The sequence below is a fragment of the Bos indicus x Bos taurus genome, chromosome 24 (genome assembly GCF_003369695.1).
Source record: "Bos indicus x Bos taurus breed Angus x Brahman F1 hybrid chromosome 24, Bos_hybrid_MaternalHap_v2.0, whole genome shotgun sequence".
In the NCBI taxonomy this organism is placed as follows: Eukaryota; Metazoa; Chordata; class Mammalia; order Artiodactyla; family Bovidae; genus Bos; species Bos indicus x Bos taurus.
Genome location: NC_040099.1, coordinates 48,981,221 through 49,001,738, shown reverse-complemented (window position 1 = coordinate 49,001,738; position 20,518 = coordinate 48,981,221). Strand labels below are relative to the sequence as shown.

Below are 20,518 nucleotides of genomic sequence, written 5' to 3'. Positions count from 1 at the left end.
GCATATATAGTCAGTGAAATTTTGACAGGACTGCCAGGGTAATTCACGGGGTGAAAGGGATAGTCCTGTCAACAAATGGTTCTAGAACAATTAAATATTTATATCCCCCAAGCCCCAATAACAACAAAATGAAACTTGACTCTTACTGCATCCGTACATACATATTAAAGTTCAGAGTTAAAATTATAAAACTTCTAGAAGAAATCATAGGAGAAAATCTTTGGAATCTTGGGTTAGGCACAGATTTATAATACAAAAAGTACATGTAATTTTTTTTAATTTCATGTATTGGACTTCATCAAATTCTAAAACTTGACTCCACTTCCCCTACCTCTCTCCAGAATGGGAGAAGTTGTTTACAAAAATAAATAACACCCAATAATGAGATTCAAAATAAGGAAATATAGATTCTTTTCTCAGTATATTTAAGGTCACTGTTTAATCTTCATTAGTGTCAAATTCTTTTTTTAGTTTTATATCACACACCCTACTCTTGTGTTGTACTTAGGGTATATTTGCATGTTTATAACTTACAGGTCATGAGAGACAGCTGCCTCTGAATAGACTATAATTTTATCTCAATGACAGTACCCAAATGTTTAAAAAATGATACTACAACCAGTTTGATGTTCAACTGATAGCAGGTTGGTCAAGAGGATGAGGTGGTTAGACGGCATCACTGACTCAACAGACGTGAAACTGAGCAAACCCCGGGAGAAGGGGAGGGCAGGGAAGCCTGGCATGCTGCAGCCCACGGAAGAGTCAGACATGACTTAGGGACTGAACAGCAACAGCACAGTTGGTCCAAGAGGACAATTTCCAGTGTTTTTTTTTAATTGGTAGAAAGTTGCTTTACAGTTTTGTATTGGTTTCAGCCATATGACAGCGTGAATCAGTCATAATATCCCTTTCTTCCTAAGTGAATCAGTCATAATATCCCTTTCTTGCTAAGTCTCCCTTCCCAAACTTCCAGTTTTAAGTTCTGGATATCTGATGTACAGCATGGTAATCACACGACTGAGTGACTAAACTGAACTGAACCAAACTGATATACTTGAAAGTAGCTCAGAAAGTAGATCTTGAATGTTCCCACCACAAGAAAGAAATGGTAGTTATGGGATGGGATGGAGATGTGAGCTAAAACTGTGGTAATCATCATTTTGCAGTGTGTCTGTAGCAAATCAACATGCTGCACACCTTCCACAATGTCATATATCATTTATTATCTCAGTAAGGCTGGGAGAGAATATTTTAAAACTGACAAAAAAGCAAAATCTGATAAAGGACTTGTGTCTGGAATATATGAAGAACTCTCACAACTCAAGAAGAACAAAAACACTTTTTAAAAAAAATGGACCAAAGATATGAATAGACTCTTCAGCAGAGAAAACGTTGAGCCCAAGAAAATTCCTTAGGGGAAGGCAAACTGAAACTACAGTGAGATCTGCTTCACATCCACTAAAATAGCTAAATGTGAAGTCTGAAATATCAAGGCTTCCCTGCCCTCCACTTCCCTGCTACCAAAAATGTAGAACAAAAGTTTGATGGTTTCTTATAGAGTTAAAACAATTGGCATACAATGCCACAGACCCACTTCTAAGTAGAGAAATGAAAACATATGTTCACATAAAAACTTGTACCAGAGCATTTATAGCCGCTTTATTCATAATAGCTCAAAACTGAAAACAACCCAATCCCCCCAAATTGAGATTCATGCATACAGTGGAGACTACTCAGCAGCACGAAGGAGTGGACTGCTGGCACACAGAGCAGTGCGGGTCAGTGTGAAGAGTGTTACGCAAGGGAACGGAAGCCAGACAGAAAAGAGTGCTCTGCACGTGAAATCCAGACGGGGCAGAACCATTGTGATGGAAAACAGGCCCCTGGTTACCTGGGGTAGGGTCTGGTGAGGTGCATATTGGACGAGGGACTTGACTTCAGAGGGGCACAAGGGAACTTCCTGGGGTGAGGGAATCGTCTCTATCATGATTATGGTGATGAGTCACATGGATGTTTGTATTTTTCAAAACTCTTTGAATTGTCTGCTTAAAATTGGTCCGTTTTATAATACGGAGGTCATTCCTCAATAAAGCTGATTAAAACTATCCAGCAGCCTGAGACTACGTTTAGTCATGAACTGAGTGGTGAAGTGAGTGTGGCTCAGAGGCAGGATGAGCACAGCCTCTCACAGAGGGTGTGGAGTTGTGCCTCCAAGAAGAGGCAGCATTGAGACCGGCCGAAAGGAGGAGGGGCTCGCTGCCCGGAGGAGGAGTCCATGTCTGCAGCGGAGACAGCAGGAAGCTAGGCATGGGGAGACTGTTTCTAGCTATAACTCTGCTTTAATAAATAACTTTAATAAACTTTGTATTTCTTTGCATTTTGAAAAGCTCTGGAGGGTTTATAAAGGACTTTTGTATTCGCTACTCTGTGTCACTTTGACCTTGGCTGAACCACCAGCTCTGTTTCCTCATCTGTGGAGTTGAGGTCCATCTCATGTCTCTGGTGGCACCCCTTGTGAGTGTGTCAGAGGCAGGACTGGGCCATGGAGAGGCCGTGACCACATGTTGTAAGCAGTGGCAAGGTTCTTGTGGGCATGTCTGCGGTGGTCAAGGAGGGGCCCCCACTGCCCCTCCTAGTCACTGACCTCTGTCTGCCTTGCCTCCTCCACAGGCTTATACGCTCACTCTCCTCGCCCCAGCACCACCTGTTTCCCCACGTCCTGCTTCTCTCCCAGCCGCCGGGGGCCAGCTTCTGCCTCCTCCTCCCCACTGAAAAACGTTTCTTTTACCATCACCGTTGATTCCTTGCCTTGTGTCAAATCCGGTGACTATTTTTTTCAGTCCTTCTTTACTTTTTAACAGTGGCGAGTGCTCCCCCCTTAAGATGGTTCTCCTGACTTCCAGAAAAATGTCTTCTCTTCCCCTCCTTCTACTCTGAGCTTTCATCAAATACTCTTTACTGGCTTTACCCAGAATTCTGTCCTTATTTTATAGTAGTAATGTGTTATCCTTGGGTGATCACCTGTACTTTTGTGATTTCAACTGATGCTGCTAAGTTGCTTCAGTCGTGTCCAACTCTGTGCGACCCCATAGACGTCAGCCCACTAGGCTACTCTGTCCCTGGGATTCTCCAAGCAAGAACACTGGAGTGGGTTGCCATTTCCTTCTCCAATGTATGAAAGTGAAAAGTGAAAGTGAAGTCGCTCAGTTGTGCCCGACTCTTAGTGACCCCATGGACTGCAGCCCACCAGGCTCCTCCATCCCTGGGATTTTCCAGGCAAGAGTACTGGAGTGGGTCAACTGATGCTAACAGCCCTTAAATTTCTTAACGTCTCTCCTGAGCACGGTGTTTTTGGAATCTGGACATTTCTAACCGTGGGCATCTGGGTATTCTGGAGCACCTCTGAGTTTCATGGCAGAACTGTTAAGAACACCACTATGAGAGCCCATCTGCCTGAATTTGACTCCTGACTCCACTTAGTAGCTATGAGCCTTAACCACTCCCCGCCTCAATTTCATCATCCCTTCAAAATAAAAAAAGGCTGGAGAATAATAGCACACACCTCAGATGGTATCTGATGGTGAACAGTGTCTGATGCGCAGGAAGCTCCGTCAGTCTGTCTGCTGCTGCGCTTGTTGTCTTTGAGACACAGCTCTTTGTTTCCCAGGTCTTCTCCCTGCTCTTTGGCTCTTCTTCATATATCCCTGACATGTTCAGTCACATTCTCAGCCAGCCACTAGATTTCCCAGACCTGAGAATCATCCAGGATTCCTATTTTTCCCCAAATAGCTCATACCTGCTTCAATTCAAGCCCTCCTCACCTCTCACTTTTAGCAGTGTGAAAGTTATGCCAAATTATCTATATCCACTCCTGTTCTCTTGCCCACCCTGTCCAACCTTCCCATCCTGTCTAGGGGCCGAGAATCTTTCTCAAACAAGTGTAATTGTTATGTAGCTGTACCTCCTTGCACAGGTGTTGGGTATTTGGGTTCTGTGACAGGGCCTCTGCAGCCACCTCGAGATGAGAGAGCATCAGGGAGAGACGGAGGACAGAGAAGAACAAGGGGGCTTGGTCACCCTTCCTGCCCACTTCCCACCTGGACACCAAACATAGCAGCTTTGTATTTTTCTCTTACTTACCTTTGTAGTCCTGCTGTCAGAAAACACCTCTGGCTTTCAGGATGAAGTCCAAGGTCTCACTAAGACATGAGAGGCTCTTTATGAACTATTCCTGTTCCTGCCCTGACCATACCGTGGTGTGCCAGTGTTCACACTTTATGAGCATGTGTGCTTTACTGTTGACTGTACCCGTAATGCTCGGATTTCCCTGCTTCCTCTCATACTCTGCTCTCTGCCCATGTTACCTTTCCTGTTGCCTGATTTGCTTGGCTAACTTCAGATTGATCCTTAAGATTCAGCTCAGGCATCATCTCCAGAAATGATTTCCTGTCCCCAATTCAGGTGTGGTCAGACACCCTCATCTTTGTCCCCATTTCTGCCCACGCATCTGTCCATCACCAGTGACAGGAGCACTTGTATACAAGCATATCCTCCTTGACCTGACCGTGCCCTCCAAGAGGGCAAGGTAGAGGTCTTGTGGCTTTTGCTAGTAGCTGTATCCAGAGCAGACAACTTGCTCATCCCTGACACGTAGTCAGTTCTTGGTAAATGATTGAGTTACTGTCTGTCTCAGTAACTTGACAGTGCAAACCTCTTGGCATTTTTTTAAACAGATCCTGCCAGTCTTGCTGGATTCATCTCTTGGCCTGTCTAACACTCCCCTCTCTGTGGACTTTTACTAGCTTTGCCTCATAAGCTCTGGGTACTTCCCTGACGGCTCTGTGCCTTTCTGTACGCTTCTCCACCTTTCAGAATGGCTCTCCCTTCCCCTTTACGTTTCCCCATAGGCAAACCCCTGAAACTTCAAGGCCACTATCAAGATAGATTTCCTCTGGGAGACGTACCTAGCCTTCAGCTTTACTTCCACAGCACTCTCTCAGATCCGTGGCGTTCTCTGATTCCAATATCGTAGACATTTTTCCCCTTATTCCATTAGACTTGAGGTCCTTGGGGGCAAGGAACCACATCTCTTTACTCATTTTCTAAGACTGATTAGCTTCCATTAGCTTCTCACTCCATATAGAAAGGTCCAGGACTTTTGATGTGCCATAAGCGGCCCTCCACAGTCTGTCTTTAAACTGTCTTATCTCCTGCCACCAACTGGGCACCTAAATGACAGCCCTTTGCAGCAGCCAGTGGTTTTCTGAGCACATTCCAGGTTGGACTCATCATGCATGTTTATATGTTTCTTTCTTTTATGAAATGCTGACTGTTGGCAGGGGCTCTGTTTTCTTCAGGATAGTGTGTTCTTTTTTATTAGTTTTTAAAATGTGTAACATTTCAGGCATACACCAAAAAAATAGAGTAACGAAGTCCCCTCGATACGTTTTGTTGTTTAGTCACTAAGCTGTGCCCAACTCTTTGTGACCTCATGGACTGTCGTGCACCAGGCTTCCCTGTCCTTCTTCACTGTCTCCCCGAGTTTGCTCAAACTCATGTCTAGTGAGTCGGTGATGTTATCCAACCATCTTATCCTTCGTGGCCCTCTTCTCCTCCTGCCCTCAATCTTTCCCAGCATCAGGGTCTTTTCCAATAAATTGATTCTTTGCATCAGGTGGCCAAAGTGTTGTATGTATTGTATGTATATATCTAGTATAACCAAAAAAAATATATATAGTATGTATATATCTAGTATAACTGAAAGGATATTTGAGAGTGTGCTGAACCTCTCATTTCTTCCTCCCTGATCTCATTTCCATCCTTTCTCAGAGAATGATGACTATCCTAAATGTCATGTTTATCATTTCCATGTGTGTTTTATTCAAAAGTTTTATCTGTAGAAGATATATAATGTTGGTTTGTATGCTAAAGACACTGAATAAATAATATTGCCTTGTTCACATTGTCTACCAGGGTCCTTGCTCATTGAACAACATTGTTTTTTTGAGATTTATCCTGTTTAGATACCCTTTAATAATATAATGTCATATAATTATATATGAAGAAATACTATATTATTATATTTATATGTAATATATAATATAATATTATATACTATATAAAATAATATATATTATATAATGTATAATATATAATGGCACATAGTGTGCCATTATATGACTATCCCACAGTTTATTTACCCATTGTATTCTTGACCAGAATTTTTATTGCTTTTAGTTTTTCACCATTAAACGAATTTATAATGAACATGCTTGTACAACAAGGAAAATCCAGCCTTTTTCTAATTTAAATTCACTATCATGACAGCTATATTCTGAGTATCAGTGCACTTGGAAGTCAGTTTCACTTATTTCCAGAATCAGAATTACCCCTTCCATACAAATATCATGTATGTTGCTTACTTTCACTAGCATTTAACTGGGGCTGGTATTTTGAATGCAAAAGCTTTAAGCAAAAGTTACTTTTCTCAGCAATTTGCAAATCATATCTCATATAAATTTAGGTCATTGTGCCCTAAAAGGAGAAGGCAGTGGCACCCTACTCCAGTACTCTTGCTTGGAAAATCCCATGGACAGAGGAGCCTGGTGGGCTGCAGTCCATGGGGTCGCTAAGAGTCGGACATGACTGAGCAACTTCACTTTCACTTTTCACTTTCATACATTGGAGAAGGAAATGGCAACCCACTCCAGTGTTCTTGCCTGGAGGATCCCAGGGACAGGGGAGCCTGGTGGGCTGTCATCTCTGGGGTCGCACAGAGTCGGACATGACTGAAGCGACTTAGTAGCAGCAGTGCCCTAAAAATGCTAAATGGAAGACAAAATTAGAATTTTTTTAAAAAATTTAGGAAAACTTTGAGAGCTCTAGCTAACAGAACTGAGAAAAAAGCCTATTAGATGGCGGAAGAATAATAGCCTGAGTAAATTTGAATTCTGTTTCTCATTCGCGATAGAAAACTGGAAGTGACCTCAGATCATCTGTTCCTACACCGACCTTAAAAACAGCTAGGAGCAGTAGCTACAGGTTCTTGAGGTGGACCATATCAACACTGCAGGCCCGAAGCAGTCAAATTTTCCGTTGTGTCCAACTGAAAGAGCTTATGTTTGAATTGCAGTTCCCTTCCTTGTTTTGTCTTCTGCTAACAAGGAAAGCAGATTGTTAGTATTCTCTTTTAAAATAAACAAACTAGCCTTTCTTCTCTGAAGAAAACATTATCAAACCCTCTTTGCTTTGATTCCCAGGACTTGTTTCGTAAATGTCTTCAATTGATGATAAAAGCTACCACAGATTACCTCTTTTGTCCTTCTCTAAAGGGTACATTCTTAGAACACTGACTGAGAAAATCCCAGGTTTGTGAACCCATGAAATAGTTCTGATATTATGTAAACATGAAATGCGCTGCTCTGCATTTGCTTTCCATTTGCCCCCTTTCCTCTTACTAATACCAAAAAGCTCACTTCTTCCAGGTACGTTTACTGCTTTAGCTTTCTGTTTAGGCACCCCGTTGATGCCTGTTTGAGTCTTGCCATGCCATATACTAGAATCAACCACCAAAGACCATTCCATCTCAAAAAACTTCTGAAACTCCATTTATTTCAGAAAATTCGCTAAGTAGTATGACTTCACTTTCACTTTTCACTTTCATACATTGGAGAAGGAAATGGCAACCCACTCCAGTGTTCTTGCCTGGAGAATCCCAGGGATGGGGGAGCCTGGTGGGCTGCCGTCTATGGGGTCGCACAGAGTCAGACACGACTGAAGCGACTTAGCAGCAGCAGCAGCAGTATATTTAGTTATGTAATATAATGGCCTTGAAGGCCTTAGAATGTGGCCTTGAAGCCGTGTGCAGAGCTGGTGTGCCTGGCTGTATGTCTGCTTCTGTAGCCAAAAGTGTCCTGAGCAGAAGCCTGCTTTTGTAGATAGTTCTGTGATTTCAGAGGGGTGCCAAGGTGGCACTAGTGGTAAAGAGCCCGCCTGCCAATGCAGGAGACATAAGAGACATGGGTTTGATCCCTGGGTCAAGAAAATCCCCTGGAGGGGGAAATGCCAACCCATTCCAGTATTCTTGTGTAGAGAATCCTGTGGTTAGAGGAAGCTGGCAAGCTATAGTCCATAGGGTTGGAAAGAGTCAGACACAACTGAAGTGAGTTAACATAACAACATACTAACTAATTAGATGAATCTTACTAATTTCCCCCTTTTATGCATTTCCTTGTGAATGTGCTTTATACACTATTTCAACATATTTTTATCTCTTAATTTTCATTGCCTGAAAAATAATTTGTATTTTTAAGAATATATACACCTTGCAGTTCAGTAATATGTTCAATTATTCTTTTACTCAGCAGTTTGACTTTATCCTATAGTCAGTCTCATCTCAGGTATGCCAAAAATTATGTACAGGAGTGTTCACTGCAGTGCTGTTTATGATACAAAAAATTGTAAACTTTGCAATGATACTTTTCTAATGGATTAGTCAAAATGTGGTTTATACATATGCTTGGATATCAGTTAACTAACAGTCAATATATGTTTTATTGAATGAATCAAAGATTGTATTATTAAGTGGAAAAAGTACAAGATACAGAGCAATACCTATTTTGTGAATTAAAAAGCATGGATGTATATGTACAGTATTCATTCCTATACATCCTTTGATGAATATAACATTTCTGGAATCATAGACAATAAACTGCTAACATTTGTTACCAGTGGGTCATGGGAGTGAATGTGAGGAAAAAGCATGATGTTTACTTTTAATCTGGAAAAAGAAAAAACAAGGCAAAGCTAAAACTCAAATAAAGAAGACCCATAAAAATAAAATGACAGAAACAATGCACAGACCCTTACAGATTGAGTCTTTTTCCTACTTCTTTACACACTTCCTCTTCACTCTTCTCACTGTCCCCTGTTTTGCCTCTGTGCTTTGCCTTCTGTTTGGAAATGCCTTCTCTGTCTTATTGCATTGATGTTTTTTCCTCATCAAGACTTTATGTAAAGTCTAACCCCTTCATGAAACTTTTACAGGACTATTCCATTTCACAGAAATCTCTCTTCATCAACATGTGCTTGATCAGTGTTACATGATTTCACACTTATTCACCCAGTAATTGTTTCACAGATTTTCTGGCAGTATTTGAATATGAATCTAGAGAATATTCTTGGCTTTGTTACATTTTCTTTGTGCACATCCAGCATTACCCATAAGTGTTAAGAAACTTTTTCATTTTTTAACATTTTAATGTTAGTTAATAATCTGGAAAGAATACTTAGTAGTCTTGTTTTTAGTAATTATCCCATTTAAACCATCTGAAATAGTTAGGTATTTTCCTAAATTGATATTCAGATCAATATTCTATTTAGAAAGATACCACTAAGAAATACTAGAATGTTTCAGGCCTTAAAAAAGATACTACAAGCCATACTTATATGGAAAAGTACATGGAATCAGAAGTGTCTTTATTTTTAACCCATTGTCTAGCCCAAAGAGGAATTCTTTTTTCATTAGATATAGTAGATGTAATATTAGGATCATATACTTATATATATTTGAAACTGTTATTTGGTATATACACATTTATGGCTGTTACAGCTTCTTGGTAAATTCATCACTATAAAATTTCTCTCTTTATCTCTAGTAATAATCTTATCCTTAAACCTACTTTGTCTAGTATTAATATAGCCATTCCACCTTTCTTATGATTATTGTTTGTATTAAACAATATCTCTTTTGAACCATTTTACTGTTCACTTATCTGTATCTTCAAATTTACAAGTGTGGCTCTTATAAACAGCATGTTTTTGCGTTTAGTTTTTTACCTAATCTGACAATCTCTTGTCATTTAACCAAGAGGTTTAATCCATTTATATTTAATGTAAGTTTGTTTTATACTTTGAACATAGCTCACTTAGTTCTGTTAGGATCCATCTTAGAATAATCTTTACTTTTGGTTAGAATACTACTCCTAAAACATCATCTTTCCAAGAGTTCACCTGAGTGTTATCTCCACTCTGACAGGTTGGAACTTCAGCATACTTCCAGTCTTTGGTGATTTCCAAAGTCTCCGTTTGGTTTGTGCCTCCTGAATGGTGGTTCACTGTCATGTGAGGTCTGTCTTTGCACAGCACAGCATAGTATTTAGCCAAACACTCAAGAATTGACATTGAAGCAGGTTTTGGACCTCCCTCTTGCAGTTCCCTCCAGTCTAACAATCTACTCTGCAAATTCCAGCTGCCACAGAAGCCCCAGATTCATATCTGTCTTCTCAGTGCAATACTCTTGGGCACTGCTTGGGTCCCAGCTTTCTGAGCCACAGTCTAAAATGTTCCTCTGAATAGAAACTCACTTTCTAGGTAATGAATCACATGGGCCCCCCAAAAGGCTCCCCTAGTGGCTCAGATGGTAAAGAACTACCTGCAGTGCAGAGACCTGGGTTCAGTCCGTGTGTCAGTAAGATCCCCTGGAGAATGGAATGGCTACCCTCTGCAGTATTCTTGCCTAGAGAATTCCATAGGCAGAGGAGCCAGGTGGGCTACAGTCCATGGGGTCCTAAAGAGTCAGACACAACTGAGCGACTAACACAACACTGTGGATCTCTCTTATTTTAGGGATCATAATCCTGTATTCAGTTGTTGTTGAGCATCTGAAAGCAGTTATTTCGTATATTTTGTTCAGTTTTTAGTTGTTTACACAGGCAAGTTATTCAGTACCAGTTAATCCATCATGGCCAGAAGCAAAATCTTATAATACAATATTGAAAGTCAGTCTTTTTGAAAAATAAGAATATAAAGCCATAATATAGAATCGTGGACTCTATATTATGCTAGAGAAATAATCTAATACACTTATTTGAAAGATGAGAAAATTGAGATACAGCAAGCTCAAGTGATTTGTAACAGAGTATGCACTCTGAGTTACTCCTAAAGTCAGTTCATGTCCCAGATTTTCTAAATTTCTGTCCACTGTTCTTTCCATGATAGTAATCTTCTGAAAGTTTCTCTTGTGCTTGAAATACGGTCTTAAACTGGAAAACTTTTATTTTTTAGAGCCCTTAGAATTTAAACATTCTTTTCACTTTATCATTTATTGTATCAATAGTATTGTTAATCTTGCTGTTCACACAGGCATAAAAAATAATCAATTACAAGTATATTTTGAAATAATTGACATTCTGTGTAATTATATAATTCCATATAAAACCTATGAAAGGAGACACTTAGTTCTTTTAATATAATTGGGCTTTTGTTTGTTTTTTCAGCTTGTTTTCCTTGCTGTCGAAAAAACACAACAAAGTTCTGGAACAAGCCACACAGTCCTTGAGAGGTTCGCTGAGTTCCAATGATGTTCCTCTACCAGATTATGTAAGTAGTTACCTTGTCAATAAAAAATTTTTCCTTTCATTGCTAAATTAAAAAATAACAATTCCCCCTCTTCCCAAGTTCTGACTGTTCTTGACCACTAAGAAACCTGTAATAGAAAATAAAGAAGAAACATTTCAAATCAAGGGAAAAAGTTTTTTCAAAGATTATTAACACGTGGTTGAAGAAAGTCAAACCTAAATCAATGATTGTTAATAATTAGGAATCTTATTACCTTAGTCAGGAAGGCCACCCAAACTAATTACAGAGAAACGAAAGGAGGAATTTTGTAAGAAGTATGCAGTGGTTTCTCACTAAACTCAAGGGGAAGATACACACCTGGATTTCAGAGAACAAGAACCTAAAATTGAAAAGCCATTGGATTCTTCAAAATAGCCTGTCTTTCTGGACATTTAGTTTTGTTATCTGCTTCTTTTTGCTTCAGATTTATTCTGCTGCTGCGTCCCGTAGGCCCCTTTTCTATAGTTGCTGTCTGAAATAGCAACCTTCACCCCTCCTCCCACCCCACTTCCCTCCCAACCCTTAATGTGTTTTAGTGAGAGTCATGCCTTTTGCTGACTGTTCAGAGTCCTCTAATTCTCAAGTCCTGGGAGAGAGAGAATCTAACTGGCTCTGCGGGGGTTCTCGTCCAGGGTGTCTGCCCTGGTCTCGTCAGTCGTGGTCAGCAGAGAACAGCAGTAACATGTGGCATTTGTTCCCCCTGCTTTTAAAGATGAAGAGGTTATTACCACCTGACCGCAGAGGATGATGATAGAATAGAATAGACGCAGCCCAGGGAAGAGCACTGTGGAGTGAGAAGGCGAACCTGTCGTGTGGGTTCCTTTAGGACAGCAGCATTGTCCATGACACTTCTTATATTGTGGAGCATGCTTAGATGAGAATACGAAAAACTTTCATGTCACGAGTCACAGAGATAGTTCATCCAGTTCTAATAAGAACCTCCCTATTTGTTTATCTGGGGACAACTTAAAGTCGATATTCAGAAACTTGAGCAGAAAATCTTTGTATTCTGAGTTTGAAGTGGTGATGTGTACCAGACAGCCAGAGAGTTGTTGTGCTTGTTTCCTGCTGTGGTTTGTTTCATTTCTAAATGGTTGTGCTGATACGAGACTGTGGGAACAGCACCCAGTCCGGATATCAGACACTGATAAACAGAGATAGCTATGTGCAGCCACAACCTGACTGGCGCTGTTTTTCTTCTCTTATATTTATTTATTTAGTGTGTGTGTGAGAAAGATGTTATGATCTGTCATCCCATTAAGGTATTAAGTTTGAAATTCCAAAGTACTTCTCTCTTAAAAAAAAAAACACTATCTTTTAAAATTTTCCTGCTAGCTGAATATTCTCATCTTTTTGAAAAAAATGAGCATTATGGCTAATTTAATTATTCTCTTGTCATAACTTGTTATAAGAAAAGTAATTCTTTATACTTACTCCTTAGAATCCACATTTGGGGCCAGAGTGGCAATAGGGTTATGTTTATTAAGAATATGAATTTTGTTCATCTGTGAATGTTTTGTCATTTTTATACATGTATAATTTGATTTATATAGTATTCCTGTTGTTTCATTCCACACAAAATGTGTTGAATGTGTATGCTGAGGTTGCCCTAATAGTATTCTCCTTTAATCAGAGGCCTGAAAATTGATATTTTCTTTGAGAAAATGGGTCATATTTAATAGCATTTGCCAGTTATGGAGGTGATTATGCAGTGAACGCACAAGCAGAACTCGTAATGGATATATGAAGTCTGCTATTGAACTGTACAGTTTTTAGAGTCCTTGTTTTCCTCTTGCATGAAATTTTCACTAAGTGTTAATAAAAAGGAACTTCTTGAAGCATCTGCTTTCTAGAAATACAAGGAAAATTCCATATGAAACTGTCATTGACAGTCTTATTTTAACATTTATATGTATGAGACTGCAAATCACAGTGTTTTTCAGATAGGTTTATGAACTTGAATTTTGCTGCCTTTGCTTAGAGCTAAGTGAAGAGGGTGGGTAACACTGATTCAGTTGTAGTACAGATGATTGTGAATCACTCCCCCTGCCACTAGACTGAAAGATGACTAAAGAAAACAGTAGCAACCTCAAAAGTAAGTGCTGTGGTAGTTCTTCTTAGTGACAACTCATGTTTTATTGGTCATTCTCATTGCTCAAAACACTATGTATGAGAGCATGAACTTTTGAAATCATGTTCTCATTATCGTTCTCTTTTAACTTGGCCATTAATTGGACGAATAAATTATGTTCCCTTTTTCTTCCCCAGAAATTTCACTTGTTAAGTGTCTTTGCCAACAACCACATAAAATTCTGTGTCCTCAATGAATGCATTAGAACACTTGTTTGTAAAAGACGGAAAAGGAAAATGAAAGGGCCTTAATGCAGCAGTGAATTCCCAGATGTATACTTTCTACACCAGGACCAAGAGAACTATATTAGCAGAGAGTTTGAATACGTGCATAAAAATAAGGATTTGTTTTTCTTCTCACTGGAGTACATAGAGTACTTTCAGACTACCTAGAGATTTCTGAGTTTATTAAGAAAAGTTTATTGTCATTATACTGTATAATTCACCAGTCAATTGAGTAACAGCATAGAAAACAAATAGCATGTTATGAAAACATTAACATGAGTACTTTAGTACAGCCATTTTGTCTGAACCTCTCAGGGGAAACCTGAAACCTTCAGCCAGCTTCTAGATAATGAGGAAATGCCCTGACTGCTTAAGGGAAAATAAAACAAAAATTGCAGTTGAGCTCTCCGTGGGGAGAGAGAATGCTCACTGCAGTGATAGCTGGGCAGAGAGTGATTGAGGCATTTGGGAAGGCTGGTGACATTCAGTTGGCTTGGCTGACTCTGGGTGTCTTTATGTCAGAGTTTCATAAAATGTAATTCAGCGACTAAAAAGACATGAGAGAATTGTTAGAGAAGAATCTTTCAACACTATTTTCATAAGAATTAACCCCTAGGGACTTCTCTGGCAGTCCAGTGGTTAAGACTCTGCACTTCCACTGCTGGGGGTACAGGTCCATCCCCAGTCAGGGAACTAAGATCCAACTTGCTTCAACACTCAGCCAAAAAAGAAAAAAAGAAAAGAATAAACCTCTAAAATAACTTTGGTCGTATAAAACACAACCTGAATATAGGCAGTGAAACAAAAATAATAAATGAATTGTAGCTGCTTTTTAAATGTAACTGTAGCTTTTAATTAGGACTGTTGTCACAATTACATGTAAACATTGTTTCCCTAATTTCTAACGATTATCTTGGCAACTAGTTGAGATGACTAGTTTATTCTAGGTGGAATCTTAAGGAAACAAATTATATTGCCATGTGATCATCAAAGAAATTTTTAACCTTTTCATAGGATCCACTTTCCCACCTCATTCCAAACATAAATGCAAAGGCACAAGCCAAAAAGACCCTGGCCAAAAATAGTAAGGAGCCAGGTCAGAAAAATCCCCAGATGTAGAAATAGTAACTAAGGGTTTATCATCAACTTGCTAAGCAAGTACAGTCATCCCCCTCTTAGCCCCAATTTTGCTTTCCAAGGTTTCATTTACCCACAGTCAACTGCAGTCCAAAAATATTAAATGGAGAATTCCAGAAATAAGCAGTTGATAGTTTTACGTTTCACACCATTCTGAGAAGCATGATGACATCTCTCGATGTCCAGCTCCATCCTGCCTGGGACATGAATCATCCCTTTGTCCAGCATATCCCGACCATTAGTCACATAGTAGCCATCCAGATTATCAGCTGCCTGTTGCAGGAGAGCAGTGCGTGTGTTTAAATAACCCTTCTTTTGCTTAATGACCCTAAAGTACAAGAGTAGTGATGCTAGCAATTTGGATGTTCTCTTCTAGTACCTAATTCATGAGTCAAACTTTATCATAAGCTGCACATATAGGAAGAAACGTAGTAAATGTTGTCTCTCAATGTCTGGGGGGGATTGGTTTTAAGAGCCCTCACATATACCAAGATCCAAGGATGCTCATGTCCCTTATATAAAGTGGTATAGTACAGTCAGCCCTCCATATATATCCTCAGATTTACCCAACCACGGATAGAAATTTCTATCCAAGGCTGGTTAAATCCACAGAAGTAAAACCTGAGACTGTGGAGAGCCGACTATATTTATTGGAAAAAATCCATGATCTGATGCAGGATGGCCAGTGACTGCTGATGGTTCAGGGTTTCTTTCAGGGATGATAAAAATGTTTGAAAATTAGATTGTGGTGATGGTTGCACAATTCTGAATGTACTAACAACTGTTAAATTGTACATTTAAATTAACAAAGTACATGGTTGTGAAGGCTTCACAGGTGGCTCGGTGGTAAAGAATCTGCCTGCTGATACAGGAGACACGGGTTCGATCCCTGGGTTGGGAAGATCCCCCAGAGGAGGAAATGGCAACCCACTCCAGTATTCTTGCCTGGGAAATCCCATGGACAGAGGAGCCTGGCGGGCTGCTACCCATGGGGTCACAGAGAGGTGGGCATGACTGCACGCCCGTGCACTCGTACGTGCGCATGGTTTGTGGGTGTTATCTCAATGAAGCCGTTTAAAAAAAGTAGTACTTGGAGCACCGTGGAAAGAAAATAACTGTTTGCTGAGTGTAATAACATATAGATAGCAGCTTGGCTGGCATTGTGGCATGAGAGTGGATTTAGAAAATTAATTTTATACTCTGAAAAAGTTAATATTTACACAAGTGTGTTCAGTCGGTCATGTGTCTTTGCAACCCCATGGACTGCCAGGTTCCTCTATTCATGGAATTTTCCAGTTAAGAATATTGCAGTGGGTTGCCATTTCCTCCTCCAGAGAATCTTCCTGGGATTGAACCTGCATCTTTTATGTCTTCTGCATTGCAGGTGGATTCTTTACTGTTAGTGCCATATTTTTCGTCCTGGTTTAAGATCAAAAATATGGAAATAAGGGGAAAAAATCTATCTTTAGGGAACTGATTAAAGTTTAAGTTTATCCAATGCAGTATTTTTCAGACATTTTTTAAAACAAATTCAATCCATATAGATTTATATGAAAAGATATCCATAACACTTTATTTGGTAGAAAAAAACAGAAAACCATACTTTGTAGTATATAGGTTACATGTACATGTATGATTGAAAGTATGCATTTAATTTTTATGGAATAATGCATAAGAAAATATTAAATAGTGGTTACCTATGGGGAGTTAGACTGAAAAGAAGGAAAAATAGAACTTAATACCTTATACTTTTCTTTTTAGATAAAGATCTTTACGTTTTTGTCATGTTTATGACTTATTTGCCCCTCCCTTCTCTCCTTTTTCCCTCCCTCAGTCCTTTCTTTCTTTATTATTTTCATATAATTTTAGACTTACAAAGGATTTTACTTTTTTTATTTTAATTGGAGGCTAATTACTTTATAATATTGTGGTTTTTGCCGTACATTCATGTGAATCGGCCATGGGTGTATATGTGTTCCCCATTTCCATATAGCCTTCACCAGCTTTCCCCTTTGTAAATATCTTACGTAACCATAGAACATTTTTCAAAACTAAGAAATTAACCTTGGTACAATACTGTTAACTAAAACACATACCTCATTTGAATTTTACCAGTTTTAACACTATTGCCCTTATTCTTTTCTGGTATCTAGTCCAGGATCCTACATTGCATTTTGTTGTCATGTTTCCTTAGTCTTTCCTTGGATATCATGACCGTTGACACTTTCAGTTCAGTTCAGTCACTCAGTCGTGTCTGACTCTTTGCGACCCCATGAATTACAGCACACCAGGCCTCCCTGTCCATCACCAACTCCCAGAGTTCACTCAAACTCATGTGCATCGAGTTGGTGATGCCATCCAGCCATCTCATCCTTTGTCGTCCAGTTCTCCTCCTGCCCCCAATCCCTCCCAGCATCAGAGTCTTTTCCAATGAGTCAGCTCTTCGCATGAGGTGGCCAAAGTACTGGAGTTTCAGCTTTAGCATCATTCCCTCCACAGAAATCCCAGGGCTGATCTCCTTCAGAATGGACTGGTTGGATCTCCTGGCAGTCCAAGGGACTCTCAAGAGTCTTCTCCAACACCACAGTTCAAAAGCATCAATTCTTTGGCACTCAGCCTTCTTCACAGTCCAACTCTCAAATCTATACATGACCACTGGAAAAACCATAGCCTTGACTAGACGGACCTTTGTTGGCAAAGTCATGTCTCTGCTTTTGAATATGCTATCTAGGTTGGTCATAACTTTTCTTCCAAGGAGTAAGCGTCTTTTAATCTCATGGCTGCAGTCACCATCTGCAGTGATTTTGGAGCCCCAAAAAATAACGTCTGACACTGTTCCCACTGTTTCCCCATCTATTTGCCATGAAGTGATGGGACCAGATGCCGTGATCTTCGTTTTCTGAATGTTGAGCTTTAAGCCAACTTTTTCACTCTCCTCTTTCACTTTCATCAAGAGGCTTTTTAGTTCCTCTTCACTTTCTGCCATAAGGGTGGTGTCATACACTTTAGAAGAGTACTAATCATTTATTTTGCAGAATGTCCCTCAATTTGGGTTTGTCTGGCATTTTCTCATGATTAGATTGATGTTATGCATTGTTGGAAAAGATAACTACAGAAGTGATATGCCCTTCTCAGAGCATCATTCCAGAGAATACATGGGGTTGGTCTATATTACTGGTGATGTTTGGGTTTCCCAGGTGGCACTAGTGGTAAAGAACTCACCTGCCAATGCAGGGGATGTAAGAGCGGTGACTTCATTCTCTGGGTTGAAAAGATCCCCTGGAGAAGGAAACGGCACCTATTCCAATATTCTTGCCCGGAGAATCCCATGGACAGAGGAGCCTGACAAGCTACGGTCTGTAGGGTCGCAGAGAGTCAGACATGACTGAAGTGACTTAGCACACACGCACTGGTGATGTTTTCACTTGATCACATCACTAGGATGATGTCTGCCAATATTCTCTGCTATAAACTTGCTAATTTTCCCTTTGTAATTCCTGTATGCTTTTATATAGTAGTTATTTTCACTATACTGGAAATATTTTATTAGATTATTACATATTTCTACTATATTGGAAGAGTATATGGGGAAGATACTTAGAGACAATGCCAGTATTCAGTTTTTTCCTAAACATTTTCCCACAAATCCTAGCATCCATTGATCAATCTTGTCTGCATCATTATTTTACTGAGTTTGGAATGATTTTCTATTTGTCTCATTCCCTCTACATTTATAAATGGAATTCTGCAAGGAAGAGTTGTCACCTCTCCCCAAAGTTCTTGCCTGTGCAGTTATTTATTTCTATCAGTATAAGCTCCTGGATACTTATTTTCTTATCATCCAGGACTGTTGTTATTTTGTTATTCAGGTTATTCCAACTTTAGCCATTTCAGGTTTTGTCCACTACCCTTTGAATATGCATCAACCTTTTTTTTTTGCAACCTTCACAGTGCTCCAACTCATCTCATATCTCCTCTGCTTCAGCCCTAAAATCAATCAGTTCTCCAAGGAGGATCATGAAATTTTAATCAAGATCTTAATCGTTACTTTCATAATGTCAATACCAATGTAAAAAACAAGAATCAAACATTGTGAATAAGGTTACAAATCTTACTACCTTCCCTACAACTGCTCTGAACGTAAGTAAATTCCAAGCCCCACACGGATTAAGTCCCAAAAAGTTTCTTCTTTAGAACAATTGATTTTAAAAATCAAATAAATGAGGCCTCTAGCAAATGAGCAAGCTCCACACCCACCCCTGCCACTTTTTCTTCCTAATTAAAAACCAGGACTTTAACATAATCAGACTGATTTTCTTGGTTGTGTTATAATTTGGTTTTGATGCATTTCTGAACTGGGAGTTTCAGAAATGTTCTGAGAATGCTTCTAAAGACAATTTGAGTTGGAGAAATCCCCTCTTGCTTAAAAGAGAAAAATAAATTCCTTCACTCTTAAGCACACCTGAATTGAAATAAAGACTACTGCCCTTTATTCCTAGAGAGGAAATTTGTCCTGTCCCTTCGTATAGAATATGGTAAAATATCCTTTTTAAGGATTTTTTTAAATTATCATGAAAAGTACTTAAATAACTTTTATGTTCCCTCTACTGCCTTATAAACGGATGTTTTCATTGAAATCTGGCAATGATTAATTAACTTTCTAAGAGAAGTTTAAAGAATACAGAAAAAATAACCCATGCATATTAAATTCAGTAGCAATGTGTGATAAATTTGTGAAAACCAGTGAGCACAGTTTCCTTCTTCCCCCTCCTACTGGAGTGAAAATATTCTTACCTGCTGCTGTACAGAGCTAATATAAAATCATCTTTTCCTAAGATTCTTCAAACTTTCTTTGTTAGAAATTATTATTTTAATTTTCTCTTTGCTCAACTATTTATTGTTTTTCCCTTTCTTTTCTCCCTTTCTGCCCGAGTTCATAGTTCCTAATAGGAAGAAAAGAAGTCTACTATTTGGAATTTTCTTTGATATATCCTTGATTTACATGGCAAATAGAAAGCAGCTGTCTATTTAAGCATCTAATTCTTGAAACCATAGTCCCCTCAAGCGTCATCTGGAAATAATGTAGCCTGTAAAACAAAGCTAAGAAGAAAAGGCAATGTTTGTTTTATGTGGGATGAATGATTTCTGTTGGGGTCCTTTAATTCAGCTATTATGAGGGTTATTAAAAAGCAGTATTACAAAAGAGGTTTAAATGAAAAGAATTTTTGAGCTGGTATCTTATTATTACAGTTGATTATAGTCAAAGCTGCAAATATTTTATAAATGGCACTTTATTATAGTTTCTCCAAATAAGACCCCCAAAAACTAGTAATCTTACTCATTGTATGAGTGGAAACTCAACTCTTTCCTTAGTGGATTTAATTTCTGAGAAAAAAAAAATTGTATTGAGAATTTAGCTCTGCTTGTTTTGTTGGAAATTTCATGGCTTTCTGAGGAATTCTTAAGAAATCTTTACAAGAATATATGAGTATTACCTTATAAATCCAAAAATGAACATGAAATCATCAGAATTTATCTAAGCTTCAGGTATTATTAGAAGATTCAGTGAACACTAGAGAAAGTTAAGCCTAAATTGTTTCTCAGCTTATTCATAAATTATTTGAGTTTC

General features: G+C 39.1%; 1 protein-coding gene across 3 annotated transcripts in view; it reads left to right on the top strand.

The window, feature by feature from the left end:
* Window positions 1-20,518, top strand: part of DYM (dymeclin) — a 394,524-nt gene that overhangs the window by 251,067 nt on the left and 122,939 nt on the right. For all 3 annotated transcript variants that reach the window (XM_027526260.1, XM_027526261.1, XM_027526262.1), the window contains one exon: window positions 11,277-11,379. In XM_027526260.1, the coding sequence (XP_027382061.1) occupies window positions 11,277-11,379 (103 nt within the window). The remainder of the gene's footprint in view (window positions 1-11,276; window positions 11,380-20,518) is intronic.